Source organism: Nyctibius grandis, chromosome 6 (genome assembly GCF_013368605.1).
Source record: "Nyctibius grandis isolate bNycGra1 chromosome 6, bNycGra1.pri, whole genome shotgun sequence".
Taxonomy (NCBI): Eukaryota; Metazoa; Chordata; class Aves; order Nyctibiiformes; family Nyctibiidae; genus Nyctibius; species Nyctibius grandis.
The window spans coordinates 51295818-51315068 of NC_090663.1; the positions used below are offsets into that span (position 1 = coordinate 51295818).

Below are 19251 nucleotides of genomic sequence, written 5' to 3' on the forward strand. Positions count from 1 at the left end.
TTGAGTGGTACGTAAGATTTTCTTCCAATTCCCATGAGCAGGTATTTGCATCCTAGAGCCCTAAAAATTCCACCTGGTTTGACAGTGGTTGCATTGTTCAATTGTTCTATGGCTGCTGTTCATTTTTGCAGACAGAAAAGCTTCTTTTCAAGAAAAGGACCAGCCTTAAAGAAATTAAGCTCTTCTGCAGTTAAGGCCAAAGCTACGTCAGTTGGATGGAAGACCATTTAAACAAAAATTAAGCTATGATTGAGGTATACTTAGAGAATTCTTGTCAGTTAATGCTTCTCCATGGTAGTTTTGCAGTGCCTGTACCATTGGAAAAGGCCTGCCCTCATCCCGGTCCCATGTGCCTGGTGCCATTCCTGATACCCAGTGCCACACTGGTGGCTTGAGCGCTGCTTTCCCAAGGCAACACGGGCTCTGCCTCCTGAGGAGGGGTTAAGGCTGTTATTACTGATACATCCTGCAATGTCATGAGGAGGGCAAGCCTTTTTACTCGACTTAAGCTGAATAGTTCAGCCGCAAACAACTCGGGACAAAATTTCAAGTCACAGTGGCTCATAACAGCCTTGCTACCATGGTGAAAAACTATGAGGGGTCAAGGAAGGAGCTCTAAATGACTGCTTTAAACCTTCCTTTTTCTTGGCTGTTTTCGGGCCTATTAGGGCTCTTTCTAACTGCAGAAAAGTTGTACTTAAGACTTCTGCATCATTACCTGTTTTCCTTCCCTTGGTTGTCCATGAAGTTAAACACTAAATAGTGTGAAGAGATGCTAAGCTGGTCATTCTGTTATGCACAGCAACTGTGCTGAGAAATTCCCTGCAAGAGAGGACTTGTAACAGCTGACTTGTTGGGGATTGCTTTTACCTCAAGAGTGTGTGTTAACCTAGTAACTCCCAGCTGACTTGCTCTTTAATACTGTTTCCTATTTAAAAGAAATTCCCATTAATTTAGTAACTTTTGTTCGTGTTATTATATAGGATGCTAGCTCTGGGTGACAAACAGCCTTAGTTCCTCCCACCCCACCTACTGTTTTTTTCCCATGAAAAAACATGGGGTGGAAGATAGAGGCTGCTGCCCACAACATGCTTGCTCCATAACATTGGCTTTACCATCTGTAATGATAATATTAAAAAAAAAAAAAGAGCAAGCAAATGAAAAAGGCAACTGTAAAAATAAGGAACACATCTGCTTTCAGAGAGACTCCTGGTTTCCACACCAATTATAGAACAGGATGGTATACGGATTCACTCTTATCAGTTATACAACAGTACTGTAAAAAATATGCAACATTCTCCTGTTCTCCCTTTGTCACAACATTTTTAGAAGAAATACATGGGGTGGGTTTTTTTCAAAGGTTAATAAGCTCCAGTGAGACACTTATAAATATGAAAAATATGCCTGCAATTTTGCACACTGATTAGAGATTTTTAATTATGTGTTTTAAATAAACTTCAAAAACCCTGAATTGCAGTTACTGAGTGCTACTGCTGCTTCAGCTGCTTATTCCTTACACCTTTGTTCTTATCTGCAAAACAAAGACCAAATTCTGTCTGAGGGTTGTATTTGGCTTACATCCATCCAGCACTCATTCCACTCAAACATTTGATCATGGTTTTGTACAGCCACACTTGTTGGGAATACTGAAAATAATTGCCAAGGTACATGCTCATGTTAATAATGATGGGAGTTGCTAGCTTGTAGCAAAACTGCTTTTTGCACAAGACTGCTTTAAAGATGGGAGCACAGTTAGAAATCTGAACAAGGATGTTACAAACCTGAAAAAATACAGGCCCATGGCTTTCTACAGTACTGGTCAGTACCTCCTTTTGTTCGCTGCGTAAAGTCAGCCCTCCTACAGGTACTCATTTTAATGCCATGCAATCTTTGTACATCACACAGTTCCCTTAAGTAGCCAACAATACCAATTCTACCTAGGTTTGGTTGGCCCAGATTTCCAGTAGAAGTATTACAGAGTTTTACCAAATCTTTCTTGCACATGCAAAAAGTCTACTGTATTTTCAAGGTGTCATTAAAGATGTCCATATAAAAAACGTGCAATAAAAAAGTGAGTCTTAAGACACACGAAAAATAAAGTTCATTTCAGCAGTCTGTAGACTAGAATTCTCAGGCTGCCAGGCACAAATACTTTTAAATTAGTTCCCCCATATCTTATCAGCATTATATTGTATTATTCCATCTCAAACACTGATTTTTGTCTTGGCCTCAGGGACCACTTAGTTTAAACATGAAGTAAAACAAGCCCCCTCTTCCTTCCTCCCAACAGTTTCTCAGGAAATCATAACAGTTTAACAACTTTCAAATGTGATAGAAGCTACTAAGCAAACTTGCTTTTTAAAAATGCCTTTTCTTTTTTCCAGGTTTCACTAAGCCATTTAATTACTACTCTTCTTGTTCAGCAAAGCACCTGCACTGCAGCCTCCGGCCAAAGCTTGCTACTAGAGAAAGCAAAGTGAATCCTGAAAAGTGAGTTTGTGAAGGTACCATGTGTAAAATAAATATATTTTTTTTTTTACACACGTCAAATACTAACAGCATAAATTTAATAGAAATGTTAATTCAAGTACAGAAGTCAAACACATGATTTCAACATTAAAAATTACAACACTTAAAACAACTACTATGTAGCTAATATAAAATGCAAATAAAATTAAACTGCTATAACTGCACCTAAATTAACACCGAAAAAGACAATTTACTATGGTGATGAAACGCGTTGAACTAAAATATGTAATGGACCACAATAGTTCACCGTTTTAAAGAAAAAATATTCAACTTTAAATCCTTCCATTGCATAGTTTTCTGTCTACATAATATTCCTTTTTGACAAACACTTTTCAGACAAAACAGCTTACAACCAACACTTGCATAGGTGAGGCCCTTAGACTCTTAACGTATGCCACTTGTCCCATTCCTTGACCAGGAATTGAAACTACATACCAAATTCAAAGAGAAGGATGATCTACTGTATTAGTTTCAGATTTTAAGAAAAAAAAAAAAAGGCCTTTATTTTTTGTTATTCAATAAATAAAGCACTTCACTGAGAAATGCTAGTCACAATAAAAATAAAGATGGCTCACTCAAAATGAATTATATATACTCGATTTAAAAAATTGAAAACAATTTTCAGTTTAATGCTAAAGACTGTTTTTTAAGAACATGGCCTGATTAGAAATTGAACAAGCTGCTGTTCCACACGGCTACCACAGGCAAGCAGATGTGCTGGTTAGGAGGGAGAGCCTGGATAAGAGTAAGGCCTCTGTGAACATGGAAGCACACACGTGTCCCAGCAGAGAGGTGCTAACAACACGAAATGCAACTTAGTGAGCTGTATATAAAAGTGCATGTAATTTTGTATGTGTCAAGATTTTTTTTTGCCCATTTTTGTCTCAAAGAATTATCTAAGGTATTGAACCTCAATGTTATGACTACAGAAATATAGCTCATGTAGCCTGATGGTACGTTGACAAAGTCCTTCAAAATACCACTCCTCCATTGATGTAATCCTATACCAGAAGCAAAGATTTTATTGGGCAAGTTCTTCCTATAAATTTTGTATCAAGTGACAGAAACAAATCTGAGTGTGGTATTTAAGTTTCATATTATCTATGTTCATTTATGAGAAGGCAGGGGTGCCAGGGTGGGGTGTGTGTGGTTTTGTTTTTTTTTTTTTTAATGTTTGCTTAAGATTTATTACTTAGAAGAGAAGCTGTAAAAATTCTGCGTGAAACTCAAAATACAAGAGTAGGAGTTGTAGCAAATTATTTCAACACTAAAAATAAGCTACTTTTGTATGAACTATTACAGGTAATAAAAATCTTTTAAACAAATTATCTTTTCAAAACAAATTTAATCAAGTTAACCAAACAATTTAACATTCAATTTCACTAATCTTTAAAGTGAAACGTTTAATACGCACATGTGCTTTGAAGAATTATTTATCAATAAACATGTAACGTGAATTTCTGGTGATTATGTAGCAGTGTGGTGTTTTTTCTTTCATGGCAAGATCCAAAGCAACAAATTCCAAACTTTTCTTCTTCAGGGTAGTTCAAGCCAAATAGGGTGTACAGTTGGCTGCAGAAAAAAAAGGGGAAGGGCGGGAAGAGACTTTTGATTTCAGCAAGCATACTGCATTAACTATTCCAAAATGGACTTAACTATTAAGGAACTTAAGATAATGGCATCATGAAAGCGTTCACAGTCTTATGCCAATGCTGCATTCTTTCCTTTCCTCTGCACCCCTAATACTAACCCAAATCATTAAGAAATTATTTAATCAACAGTTCAAGCAACATCAAAAAGGACTCAGTAAAAAAGAGAAATGAAAAGTGAGGACTTACTAATATCAGGGTTTTTTCCTAAAAGCCTTATATTTAAAAAACCAAAACATTCTTTGGCACTGAAGTATTTTCTCAGCCTATATATATATTCTTAACCAAACTTTACAATAATCACCCTTTGTTTCATCTCCACTGAATGCAAAATATTAATGAAGACAACTTTAATGTGCATATTAGATCACTGTTCTGAGTTGTATTAATTTGTTACATATATCATACGTATCATAGCAGCAGTCTTTCACACTGCATATTTAACACTTTAGGTCGGAGTGTACTACTAAGTACCAAGTTCTGCCAGACATACACTGCATAAACAAAACCCAACTTCATTGTGGTCATCAATGGACTAGAAAAGGGCACTAAATTCAGCCCTCTTCTGAAGTGACTGACTCTACTGAAGAAGTCAGTCAAGTTATTTCGTAAACACAGTCCAACACTGTTGTATCTTTCTTACTTATTTTTCTCCAAGTTGTCCTACACAGGCCCAGATTTACAAATTTACCTTCCCTGTCCTTAAGCAGCAGCAACAGAAAAATAACTGAATCTACAGGACAAATCCTGGGTGACCCAGATTAGAAGCTTCCAGCAGTAAAGTTAACAGTGAGCATGGATTTAATCCTATTTTCAAACTGCCTTATAAGCTTTTAAAAATCAGTCTCACAACACTCTAAGATGGTAATCCTCATTTTAAAAAATGGCAGAGGCCTCAGAAGGGACAGACATCCACACTTAAATTCACCCACAACAGCATATTTGAAAAAAGAGAACATTTACCCTTGCAGCATAAAATGCAGAAAGGTAAAAATAACACTTTTTGCAATCAGAGGGGATATTAGTACCTTTCTTTTACATGAAACTGATTACCCAAAGAAATAGTCCAAGTCACCATTTCTGAAAATAAATTTAAACCCAAGCTGGAAATGCAAATAATTCAAAAATTCAGACTCAGGAGTAATTTTAGGAGTAAAAACCATAGCGTTGCTTTGTGCTGCACAATCCACGTGAACATCAGACCGAGTGATCCATCAGCAGGTCTACAGCAGTAGAGCTATGGTCTCCTTTATAAAAAAAAAAATGGATAGAATATTTCTACAAGCCTTCTCAGGGGTGTGTACGGAGGGAAATAACCTTGAGACCAACTTCTCTAACAAACAGCCCAAACAGTGCAGCTAAGACAATGTCTTTGAGGGGGCAAAAACCTGCACCAAACACAATCCCGGGAGGTTCACTCACCTCTACTATCCCACTATGCTGCATTCAGGGACAAAGTTATATACGCTTGCTCGGGGGCTGCGATAAAAACCATTATGTATAAGTTATCTGATAAATATTTAAGACATAAATTTATACTGTTAAAGAACATCTTATACTACATTCTGAGCCTTTCTAAAAATCACTAAAAAAAAAAAAACACCACACCAAGCACCACTTATCATCTATATTTGCTAAACAAAGCCAGCAATGTCTATATTTTTTAAACATCTTACATTTTGTACCAGGCTGCTGCTTGTTCCAACAGCAATATAGTTAATTTTGATAAAGCAAACTAAGGCAGTGTTGAAGTAAAGAAAAACCCTACAATGAAACAGTAAAATAAAAAATTTTACTTGAACTTTAAGTTTAATGTGCAAAATCTAGGACAGCAGTCTACTAATACGTTTGTTCTGAGACCCAGATGCTGAGTACAGACTTTTGAACTAGTTTATATAAGTTTTATCCTTGACTTGTAAATTGCTACTGCATGCAGTATTTAAGAAGCTTAAACAAGTGAATTCATAGCAGTAAGATATAATACTTGCTCCACGTGTTTCAGTACTGTTTACTAGATACATTTTATGTGGTGAACTGGAATAAAACTGTTATTTCCGTGCTATAGTTATTAAAATGCTTTTCCTTGATTCAGAGATTTATCAGTATATTTTTCTTTTAAATACTTTCTGTTAAATACTTTTAAATACTCTCTTCTACTTAAAAATTAATTTCTTAAATTGTGTCTCAGTGAGATGCCACATGGAATAGCATGTGTGAGTGAACGAAGAATACCCTATTGTGGAGTACATGTCTAAAACCCAGCAGATCCCCAAAACTGAGGGGATTTTACTGAAACAACTTCCCCTTTTGCTGATCACCCGTAAGTCAGACTCAGTAGGGATAGAACTCCCCAGGACTCAGCCTTTGCTACAGAGGGTGTTATCTTAACGACTAGAAAGAGGTTCTGACATCTGCTATTTCCTTAAACCGGTGGAATTCCACCAGCAGTAAGTGAAAACAAAACGAAACAAAAAAACAAACCCCAGTCATTCTCAGAAGAATGTTCTGCCTTTCCAGGCTTCGGATGTTTACTCTTACTAAAGAAAGGGAGGTGGAAGTTCTCCTACAATTCAGAGCACATCTATGCAACTTCAAGTTCTTTTCTGCCTATACTTCGTAGTCGTCTGGATGAGCCAGCTTGATTCCATAAGCTACAAAGCTACATTATTGATGCAAAGGACCTGAAAAATAAATAACATCTCCTATTTTGGGATTGACTCTGCACTAACACTGCTTCTGGATCAGAGGTGGAATATAGTCTGTGTTAATTAGCACAACTACACAGTCTCCAAATTGGAGCTGCCTCACATCTAGTCAGCCTCCAGGACAGGCAAGAATTGAAAGTCTTACATGTTTTTCTAACTGTATACCACATTTAATAACCAAGCACTATTCTGCAAACAACACTAATGTGTTGTGTAACTTCTAAAGACACAGACTTATCTGTGTTGAAATGAGATTCAAATTAATGGAAAAGGTATTAATTTACTCTATGAGGCATTCAGGCTTTTTCCTATTCTGTTCCCCTCTCCCCCCTCCAACATTCACCTTCTGGAACTTCAATATGTAGCTCTGCTCCCCTTCTCACAAATGGACATCCAGAGATGTAATTTCCATATATTTAAACAAGCCTAAGTTTTTTCACTCCCTTGATCTGTTTATGATTTATCTAGTAACATTAAAATATAGCTTGTTTATCTTTCAGTGAAATCATAGCTTTCTGTATTTTCTCCAAGCATCATTTTCAAAATATTCAGGTGACACCAAGTGGTTAATTGTTGTACTGCTGTCTGTTCAGGACTACTGTATGCAGTAACAACCAAGTATTCTGTCATGTGAAAGTGAACATAGAAATACGTATTACCAAAAAAAAAAGCCAACAGAGTGCTTTGAGATTATTAATCATAACAGTCCAATTTTAAAATTCTATCAAAGCAATCCTTTCTCATTCACTTACCTTACTCTGCTTATATGCTTTAAAAAGAAAAAAAAACTGTATACATAATCAAAAATTAAGTGGGCAAAAAAAATACGTTCCTGTAAGCGAAGTTACTTACCAGAAGGAATTATTCCGTGTCATCTTTCTACACTCATGCTTATAGTAAGTTGCTTCCAAGAAGAAACACACTCAGACTTTTCTCAAAATCACTGCTACTTATTAAAAAACAAAACAAAACAAAACACACAACACACGCAATCCATGCAGCATCATTCCACATGCCAAACCATACAACAGACACTTCAGTGACAAGGAGGGATCCTGTCACATCTAGCAACTCTTCTTTAGCTTCAGATGTTTCTTTCAACATAGTGTATATATTAAGTTGGAACAAAAACAACTTCTGTAGTTTAGATAGGGAAAAGAAATTCTATTTCTAGACTCCTTAGGGCTACGTTTCAGTATCATAACAATGCCAACATCAAAAAGAGGGGTTTTAGCGACATGAAAGAGGTGTATCTTTCAAAAGTCAGTCATGTATGCTTGCTTTGAAATAGGGGCTCTGCATGCTTTGTACAGGGCCAAGACCTCAGAAACAAGAACTGATCTAGTTGTGCTGAAAGAAACCATGCAACAAATACACAAGAATGTTAATCAGCAGATCAGAGAAATTATGTGATAGTTCATAATACTTGCAGCATTATGAAAACCAGTCCTATCTCATCTTCAAATACAGCAGGATGTAAAGGCCAGAAAAAGAGCTAACTAAGCAGAAGAGAAACTGTTCAAAAGAACAAGTAGAATCAATTATACAAAGCTTTGCCTGTAACTATGAGGGATTTTCAAACCATTATGGTATGGCTCTGTAACAGCCTTCACATCTGAGTACAAAAGAGCCAAAATTCTGATTTCTTTGAGGATGAAGTTTGCTCAGATGATGAGTATAATTACTAACGAAACAACCTGGCGCTAGAAAACAGTTCTGTGTTTTAAACGCTGTGTACTGAATGTTCTGAAAAATGTTGGGCAGGAATTAGATGGCAGAAGTGTTACATTTTGTATTATCTATGTATTTCACTTTACAGAGCAACAGGGATAATACTGTCAGACTGCAGTGACCTATCTTCTTAGTTTTGAAAAGAGGAGATTTTATCATAGCTTTTTATAATAGAAAAAATTCCCTTTTCTAGTAGTTGCATTCTAATTTTAAGAAATGGAATATATATATCAATGAAGATCTTAGACTTAGAAAGTAATTAAGAATAACTGTATCCCTATTTTCTCCCATTTTCTGGTTAAAAAAAAAAGAACACTAAATGACAGCACTGTTTACCCAACAATAATACATGTAGAGCCATGTAATGATACTCTGCTATAGCCTTAAGAATGTCTATGAAGAGGAATCAAAAAAGCTCCCCAAACCTATTTATTTATCTGAATACAGATCTACCACTTGTTTTCCCTATTGATAATAAATCCACAATACAGCCTTTCAAATAAATTTTCAGCACCATAATCATCACACAGATGACCTTATACCTAAGTCACTTAACATGTCATCTAGTTCTTCCTTATAAATAATTATGGTAGACGAACATAAGCAAAAGTGACACTAGCATTGCACTGTCTAGATGTTTACACAGTGTTTCTTTACTGCTCTCACCTGATGGTCCAGCTGACTATACAAGAAATAATTCTTCTGTAGACTAACTTATACTTCATATAAAGATACACAAGCAAGCCAAGATATATACACAAAGAACAATTTTAAAGTAACTTTTCTAGTTTCAGTTCTTAAGAACTAATTGAGAGCATTTATGCTTACCTAGATGTAGAAGTGTGAACTGTGCTGCCAATTCCTTTGCACCTTCTACTGTTGTACAGAGTTTGTCTGGCATGAAGTAACTCTGGGAACCATCTGCAATACTAGGAATAAGTACCTTGTACACCAAGAGTACTTTCCCATCCTGACTTGTGGTTGAATACAAGTAGTATTCTGGCGGTGCCCAGTTATTTTTATTGCAAAAATAATCCAGATGCATTGCTGCAGAACTGAAGTGACTGGATTTTAAAGAATACATGCTAATTGGAGTAAGCTTTATTCCTGGAAAAAACGGGTACGTACATCTTTCAACTTCAGCGGGACTGTGCTGACCATTAAGACGAACTGCAAGACTTCCTGGTTTCCCTAAGGATTTTTGATGACCATCTTCTTTGTTAGGAAACCCGAAGAGATTTTCAGAACCAGGACTTATCTGACCATTAAAGTGATGCTTCCAAGTACTTTCTTTGTTAACTGGCTTTGCCAGCGTTACCTCAATACTAGCTCCATCAATGCACTTCCCATTCATTACAGACATTGCAGCAACTGCATCTTGTCGGTGGAAAAAATGAACAAAAGCGTAGTCTCTCAGCTTCTTTACACGTTCAACTACTCCTGGTTTGAACTTGTTGAATTCAGCTTTTATTGTGTCCTCTGTAGTAGATATCATTAAATTTCTTACATATAATACTTTAACTCTCTGCATTATTTCTTCATCAACTTCTTTCTCAGGGTCTGCCCAGTCTACTTGAATAGTATGACCCCAGAGCTGGAATGTTCCTACAGTAAAGAAGTGTTACATCAATAAGAAATATGCAAAGGAAAACAATATAATTCTTATGAACTATCCCTACAAAAAGCAAACATGATGCATGCCACATGAAACTGGTTTTTGTTGCCTGCATCCACTTAAGCAAAATATGTAAAATCTTGCTAATTGAAATTATTAAAGAAAATAAGACTCTGCAAAAATTCAAAGTGTTCCATCTGTACCCTTTGGGTTTATTAAGCACCATAAGCTGTCAACACACAGACTTTGTGATTCTGTGACATGCATATACACACGTGTATAAAGCAATCATAAGCAACATATTATTTTACTAGTTAGTAAACACAGCCTCTTCAATAATATTACCACTTTAAAAAGTAAGGGCAACATCTGGAAAAAAGTCATCTAAATGTATATGCACTAGCACAAGCCTTACTCTACGTTGCGAAAGACGCCAAACCCATAAATTATTAAAAAAAACCCAAACCAACCCATCATGTTACTCATTTCAAGCCAACATTTTGCATATCACACAACTAGTTTATTTTACATTCGGTGATCTGGCCATATTTCTCCCATTACTTTGCAAGGCCTATGTAAGTCTTAGGTAACACTCCTTCCTAAAACTGACAACAATTAACGCGAGACTTGCCTACATTGAAGCCTGAACAAATACAGGGAGTTTTGTCATTCATTTCAGCAAGGCCAATGCTGTATTATCTGTTTTAATGATTTTGCTTCTCCAACTATATTGTTTCATTTCCTCCCTATTTAATTTCTCTTCCTTTCTCTTCTAGAATTTCCTTTTTTAATTATACCTTTACCTATTCCCTCCTCTTTCAGTATATTTAATCTCTTCTAATTGCTCTCCCTCAAAAACGTATAAAATAAGGTGCAAAGAAAAAGTTGACTTCTACTTGTTAAAGTCTTAAAATTATTTTCTAGCAAAAAATTAAAGACCTACTTTCAAACATTTTTAAAATATGAAACATCAATAACATCACTCATGACACTCAAATAAGGGACCCATTCCAAGTATTACATTTTTTAAGCTCAGCTATAAGAGAATTCATGTGCAGGGACTAGTGCATGCAAATGAAAACTGGATGTGTGCCCAAGCAAATATCTTTATGTAAATTACAGTAACTTGTGTTTATAAAACAGATGTCTGCTCTTTCATTCTCAGAACTGCTTAAATTTCAGCTCCTTTAAAAAAAAAAAAAAACAACAAAAAAACACAAAACAAATGATACAACAACAACAACAAAAAAAACAACCCTCTGATTCATCAACAACAAAAAAATCCTCTTTAGCTGAAAGGCACTACTGCAGTTTTGTAACTCTTTGAAATACCTTAAAGAAAGGAAAACCGGGACGATCCTCCACCCCACACCCCGCAAAATGGAGACACATACTCTCCCCAAAAATCAATTTAATTACAAATAGGTTTACCTGGGATTAGCCGCCTTCTAGCCATCGCAGCTGCTCTGTGAGATTCATATTCTACAAAAGCAAAGCCACGATTTTTAGTTTTGTCAGTGGCATTTGGATAAACAATGACATCCACCACTCCTTCTGTAACTTTTTTCATTTCATTCAGTATTTCTTCTTTCTTCTTTTCTTTTGGAATTGCTCCAATAAATAGTCTGCAGTTGTCCAAGCTTACGCAGACACCAATAAATTTCCCTGGACGAATTTCATAATTATTAAGAATCTTGATGGCTAGCTGGGCTTCTTCCTTAGTAGTGTACATCACAAAAGCATAGCCTCGATTCTCACCACTGAATTCCATCATCAGTCTGAACTCATAGATCTTCCCAGCTCTCTCGAAAACAGGAACTAATTCATCTTCATACATATCACGAGGAATCTTACCCACAAAAACTTCACATCCACGAGGTGGTGGAGGACCTTCCCAACCTTAAAATAAATTGACCAACAACAATCTTAGTACAAATGCCAGATAGGCATGCTTTCCCCCCCATAATTTGGAGTGGGAATTATTTATTTATTTTTAGTCTCAATATAAAACTAGCATATTCCCATCCATTATTTGTTATTTTTGTTATGTTTAAATAAAAAATGCCATAAGCCCACAATTTGTATTTCTTCTAACTCCATCTTCTGTTTTTTTCACTGGAATCTGCACGACAACCCACTGAACCTAGCTTTATTTAAAACAGTGATAGGTTTGCTGTAAGAGTCTACATTTCAATCATTTTTTGCCCCTTAAAATTGTATGTCTGTTATTAATACAACTGAAAGGTGATAACCGAGAAAGAGTAGAAAACACAACTTAAGTTCTAACATTTTAAAGTTGCAAATGTTTCTCTGCACTTCTTGCCCATATTTTAAGAAATTTTGGTCAGGGTCCCCTGTGCAGTATTTTTTTTTCCTTCCTTGACATCATTCAAAAGGTCCAACATTTTGCTTCCACCTTCTCTATTCATCCGCTAAAACAGGACTCCCCAAAGGAAGCAGGATATGGAGCCATCCTTTCTTCAATAGCCAAAAAGACTGAATGCTTTTCCTCTAAAAACAGAACAGTTTTCACGGGCTCCATTTTCCGAAATATGCATTTTTTTTAAAAAAAAAAAAAGGTTGGTTGTTTTTTGTTTTTTTAAAACAAATTAGACAAACAAATCAGGCAGAAGTTTCAAAGGCAGACAAACAGTTAAATCATAACTAACAGCTTTTTCTAAAGCTTTGACAAGAAAGGTTCTCCGCAGAAGAGAAAGCAAGGAGAATAAAAAGCTGGTAGAAAAAAATAACACAAAATTTGGTAAGCAAGTACCAAGTAGTAAGAAATGACAGAGCATAAGGAGGCAAGGTGAAAAAAAATTACTGTTGACAAGTTAAAACAAGAAGATAATTAAATATTTTACTTTAGCTTGAAGTTCAGAATAAATTAGATTTAGGTGATTTTGTAATGAACTTAAAACTTTTTCCTTCATGTAAGTACCATCAAAGAGCACATAATTTACTCGTGAAAAAAATTTTTAACAGAATTGGGAAATGTTTGCCTTCCCACAGAATATATTTTCATTATAAGCTGTACAATAAGAACTACATGGCACACAGGGAAGCTACCAAGCATCAGAACTGACATGCATTTGAAGCCACACTGCCATGGCTTATCTAGGAAAAAGTTTCACTCTGTTCCACGCAGCATTCAGCAACTTTACCATTTTCAGCTTTATAAACATTAATGACCACTTCAGCTGAGGTCTGACAGGACATGGCATGTAACACAGTTTGCAAGCTAGTACTGCCATCACTCACATCATGCCAGTCAATTGCCCACATAAAAGAACATAAACCAAGAGTACACCATTTAGGAGCTCCAAAGACAAAAGCAACTGCACACCTTAATCAGGGAAAAAAAGGCAGCAGGCTATGCTTGATTAGGGAAGTCATGAAATTAAATAACAATGTTCATTTATTAACTAGACAAACTTTTACCATCATCCTCAGCCTGGTAACTGATTAAACAGTGATTCTCAGTAAGTAAAAGCCATCTATCATTCAAAAAGCCCCCCTTCTAATTTTAAAGCTGCATACTAACTTAGCATTACAGTTCATCACTGCCAACCAGGAGTAAGTTATGACTCCTGACTTAAAGAAAACTTGGTCTGTGCCACATTTGCCAATGAGTGACATGTATTTAACAGAGCAAACATGGAAACAGTTAACCAAAAGCACCTGTCCTCAAGTAGTTACCAACTGACCAGAGAGTTTCCTTGACTGGGTACTTGATTCATCACTGGATGACAGATTATAGGATTCCTTTTTTTGCAGCAGTTCAAGTAATCAAACTTCAATCAACATTATAGTTATAATCCTCCCACTGTTAGTGAGATCCATGCCACCTCAAATTTTCTTCCATGTAATTCTAATGACTTACATACCTAATGACATTATTATGTCTGCAGTTATCTAAGCAGAGGACCTAAACAAAGCAATGAAAACTCTTTTTTTAAAAACACGCTACAGATACATTTTCCACGAGTGGCATAAGCTGAACAAGAACTGTGCTGCTGCCAACTGAGGTGGAAAAAAAAATTAATTTTTTAGGGTAATTTTAAGCCAGATCAGCTGCTTGCTCTGGATAACAGGCCAGACAGATAAACAAGATGGTAATGGGAAAATAGAGCTGACAGTGAGACTGTCTCTTCTGTCAGCAACACAAGCTTATAGAAACCACATCTTAAACAAGGAACATTCACAATGAAACTCTTCATTTACAAACAGTTATTGTAATTTATTACAAGCCATCTCAAACACTCAGGTCTCATCTGGCCTAGAAAACCATTTATAGTAACTTAAGGCAATTTCCAGCCAAAGCAAGTACGAAAATACATGAAGATTTAAAGGAGAGGTATATAATTAATGCCAATTAACAGATTTATGGGAGATATACCTTGTCAAACACATCTAGTTTCAGAAAAGATTAACAATTTTCATTAATAAAAGCAACTTTGCCAAACAAATACACTTAATACTGCCTAATGTTCTAATTAAAAATCATAATTATAATGTAAAAAATGTATTAGATAATTTAAGAACAGGCTGAGCCCTCAGGAAGTGGACTGTGATGCTCTGCAGTTCTTTTGCCAGTGCCATCTTCAAAATAATTTCACAGGGCTTCCTTTGGCTATTTTATATAGGCTAGTAAAATGTACATAATTTTAGACAGGAAAAACTTCCAAAAAGAAATGGTTTTGATGCAGCTGTATCTTAAACTACATATAGCAATGAGCAATACAGTTCATGCTTATGAGCATGACTTACAAAGATAACTGATCACAAGCCACAATTGAGAATGAACTGAAACAGCAGCACAAAGAATTTTCCTTCTTTCTGCTTGTGTAAGTGCATAATTTGACTCAAAAAGAAGAGTTAGTGTACTCCATGTGATACAACCAGGATTAATGGCAAAATTCTCGTACATCGCTGATGTCAAAGATGACACTGGGAAAATTATTCAAAATAAATGCTTCATAAAGATTTAAAGCATTTGATTCATTTCATCAGAATAAAAAGAAATGTTAAGATAAAGACAACCGACACAGCGTTATTACAGAGAATTACAGGTACTAGGTATTTCATCAAGAAAATTCAAAAAAACCCCTATTTCAGAGTAGAAATAAAGCCCAAATTCAGCAGGAAAGATGCTAACCATTTTAACCAACTAAATGTATGAGTAGATACTCTCACCTTTTAGAGTTCTCAAAGTCAAACCCAGATACTTTTCTGAAAATAAGTCTTAGCGAAAAAAAGTCATCAGGCTCAGCACAGTAATAACTGAGCAGAAAGTAAATGTGTAAGATACACAGAAGTTCAAACTAAATGATCTACAAGCCACTTATTTTCTTAACATATTCTTGAGAAGAACAAAATGACATTTTGGTAGGGAAAAAGCCCCTAACAAATTTTAACTCTTGAATAGGGGAATAATGATTAAAAAAAGATAATTAGAGAAAAAAAAATATCTACTGAATTATTCCTCCTCCTCTGTTTGAGTGTCTTCACTCAAAACAATAACAAATTCAATCACTTGGGTTTTATCCATTTATTTCACAAACTTTCAGCCTTTGCAGCACAAGATAAACCCACTAGTTTCCAGCATTCGTATAAGCACGGATTAAAGTTGAATGATCTTGCAACATCTTCAAACAAAAACACCCTTTACCCGTCCTACTTAAAACTAAGAGTCATTTAAACTTACTTTGGAAAGCAAATCTGAAGTGCTGAACAAAGGCTTTTCCTTGCACTACCCGCGCCTTACTCGTCTTCTATACACTAAATCTGCAGCAGCAGTTTCAGAGCGTTAAGTCTCCCGTTTGCACCATGACAATAAATCCCAAACCACCATAAATTAACCAAGAAGATGACTGTAGTTTTTATAGCATCAATACAATCTCTGTTGTTCTCTGGGATTTTTATCAACTGTTATTTTCTGTTTACACATGGATACATACTCAACAATTTCTGTTTTCCAGTGGATTAAGTGAAAGAACGGTAACACATAAATAATAAACCGACTGCTGTACTTCACTGTTCAAAACACATCCAATGAATGAGAAAAGCTCCAGAGGCTCAGCATTTATCAATTTTTCTTCTCAGAATCAAGGTTTGGGGCAGGGGCAGGGGCTAGATTATGCTAGATATGGAGAATAGATCAGTCAACTCTGAAAACAAAATGAGTTAGATTGTCTTCAGTGGTGCTACCTCAGAGAAGAGAGGTTTGCAAAAAAAAAAAATGCTTTGTCCAATACAAGTGGTAATACAAGAAATAAAGCAGGCTGTGCCGCTATCACCAACTTGTTTTTCCCTTCTGTGCCACTAAACGTTTTCAAGCGTGTTCTCAGTCACATGGAACATACTCAGTATTTTCAGCTCTACATATGTTTTGCTACCTGTCAACTTCAGCTGCTTTTAAAGCTGTGGCTTCTTAAATCCACCAAAAGCAAATGTTCAACATAGCCTAGCACAAGAGATCTTAAACTGCTGGAAACAGTAAAGCATATCAGGACCCTGTATGTGTTGTGTTTCTTACACTTTCCCTAAGCATCTACTACTGGTCGCTGTCAAGATACAGGACATGGGGCTACACAAATTTTCAGTCTGATTCTGTATAGCTCTCCTTTCAGAAAATAAACTCCAACTTAATAATCTCAAAGGAAATGCTTACCTGGTGGAGGACCACCAAATTTTCTTTGCCCATTTTCTTGAACCATGCTGTATCCAGTCTTCTCCATCAGGGCCAGCAGAGCAGCCTCATTCTGAGTGCCACTTCGGATTTTGCCAGCAGCTTTATTTTCCTCATGCATGTCTGCAATAGCTTTAACAGAACATTGCAGATATTTCAATTCAGGTAATTCTGAATTGTTATATGTATACAGAAGCTATCAAAGCACAGAAAAACTTATGCTATACTTGCCTATTTACTGTGACTTTGTTTAGTATAAGGCTTCAGTCCCACATCCAACTACTATCATCTATATTTTTGCTTTGAAAACATTGTTCTGTAGCTGTGATAAACTTGAACTTTAACCAGCAACTATATATTCTATAGTCAAACTTTTGTTAAGTGGTATCACAACTATTTTCTAAGTATACAGCCCTTCAAGTAGAATAATGAATTCTTTCATAAATCTGTTATCATAGTTGCGTAGAAACCTATACGCTACTCAAAGTGACAAGTTCCACTTTCTTATTACTACATTTTATAGAAATACCAATGATTTTAAAACTGTATTTTAGTACAAAAATACTTAAGAAATACAGAACCACAGAATCAATCAGGTTGGAAGAGACCTCTAGGATCATCGAGTCCAATCATTGCCCTGACACCACCATGTCAACTAAACCATGGCACTAAGTACCATGTCCAGTCTTTTCTTAAACACATCCAGAGATGGTGACTCCACCACCTCCCTGGGCAGCCCGTTCCAATGTCTAATAACCCTTTCTGAGAAGAAATGCTTCCTAATGTCCAACCTGAACCTCCCCTGGCGAAGCTTGAGGCTATGTCCTCTTGTCTTATCGCTAGTTGCTTGGGAGAAGAGGCATTACGTCCATGCCTAATTAATATAAATAACTCAAAGGAACAGAAGTAATTTAATTAAAGCCAATATATTACAAAACTAGGCAGAACTCCCCAGCAAAACTAAGGGGTTGAAATAATCCCACCTCTAGGGTCCTTATTTTCATGACTTATTTTCATTACATTTTCACAATTTTCAAATCTAAAAAAGTTTATCAATATGGTCGTTGCTGCTCTATCCACTATTTCCCTGACATGCCAAGTTCTCGTACAACACCTTTAGGTTTCTGTCATCCGGGTGATGGTAAACAGTCACACCAAGGAACCCATTTGGTAATTACCACTTTCCTAGTCAAGCCCCTAAAAAAATTAACTTTCAAGTTAGATTTTTTTTTTCACTGCCTCTTTTTCCTTCCCCAATTTATGTCTTCTTTTCCCAAGATTTTCTGCCTTAAGGTCTGCAATATTTAAACAAGCAATCTTCTTCAATACTTTAATCCTTTGCCCAAATGGTATGTCCAAGTGCTATACCACTCATTCTCCAAAAGAAATGCTGCCAAAACAATAACTACGAGATAAATAAAGAACAAAGAGGAGTTGTAGTTTAATGTCCCTTATATTTTAAGTTTGCTTTGTCTTCAGGATCAGGCTCTAATAAATAATGTCCTGAGACGACAGCAGTTTATTTTTTCCAAGAAAAACAGGTAAAACCAGCTTAAATTTCACACAAATGTTTGTCAACCCACTATTATTTGGTGAACAATGAGGCTTCCTAGTTAAGGCCTCAATTAATAGAGTATCTGTAAAACAGAGAATAAAGGAAACTAAATCAAGGACAGTAAAGAGTGCATAAGCATTCACATGTACATCTCCTCATTAGACTTCCACTATTCAAGGTCCCAAGAAACCAATTATCTCAAGCACTGCAGTAAACTCAGACTTGTTGCACGGAACTGAACACTGCCAAAAGGGATGGAAGAGTTCAAAAACAGTTACAATTGCGTCCTTCTTCTACAGCCTGAAGCTGAAGCCACCTTCTCCTCTTCAGCTTGTCACTTCTGGGTCTTTTTTTATTAACTAAAGTATTACTTTTAGCTTGATTATCCAAGTGAGCACCATTACCTACACAGATTGATTATTTTACCTGACAGCTGACTATGTAAGTCCGTACCAGTAGCAGAAACAAGAATTAGTAAAAATAAAGCCATACACAGTAGTTAATGTACCAAATGTTATCCTACCCATTTTTACACTTAAAGGTTTTCACATGATTGCTGGTCACACTAAGGAAGCTTTTGTCTCCATACTCAAAACATCAACCATCCCCATCGTTGATAGTCCTTTTATTCTTCACTTACACATTCCACTTAAAACTACCCCAGTATCTCAAATTAAAATTATTTTGCATAAATTGAAGAAGATTATACACTATATTTACAGAGTGATTAACCCCTTCTACCACCACATTTATGCATGTTATACAATGATATTACT

The 19251-nt window shown here is 36.0% G+C and overlaps 1 protein-coding gene across 1 annotated transcript; it reads right to left on the reverse strand.

The window, feature by feature from the left end:
• Window positions 1–5613: 5613 nt before the first annotated feature.
• RBM46 (RNA binding motif protein 46) lies at window positions 5614–17041 on the reverse strand. The gene is made up of 4 exons (XM_068403841.1): window positions 16903–17041; window positions 11661–12128; window positions 9443–10219; window positions 5614–5657 (listed from the first exon to the last, which is right to left on the reverse strand). Exons 1-4 carry the CDS (start codon window positions 17039–17041, stop codon window positions 5614–5616), a joined length of 1428 nt encoding a protein of 475 aa, XP_068259942.1.
• Between the last annotated feature and the right edge of the window lie 2210 nt (window positions 17042–19251).

Bases quoted from the DNA above. Each gene is read 5' to 3' on its own strand.
- RBM46 (XM_068403841.1), bottom strand. From the start codon at position 17,041: ATGCATGAGGAAAATAAAGCTGCTGGCAAAATCCGAAGTGGCACTCAG. The intron at 10,220-11,660 runs GTAAACCTATTT...TCTTTACTGTAG, and splicing joins TAGAAGGCGGCTAATCCCAG to GAACATTCCAGCTCTGGGGT. The intron at 5,658-9,442 runs GTAAGCATAAAT...TTTTTATCGCAG, and splicing joins GTTCACACTTCTACATCTAG to CCCCCGAGCAAGCGTATATA.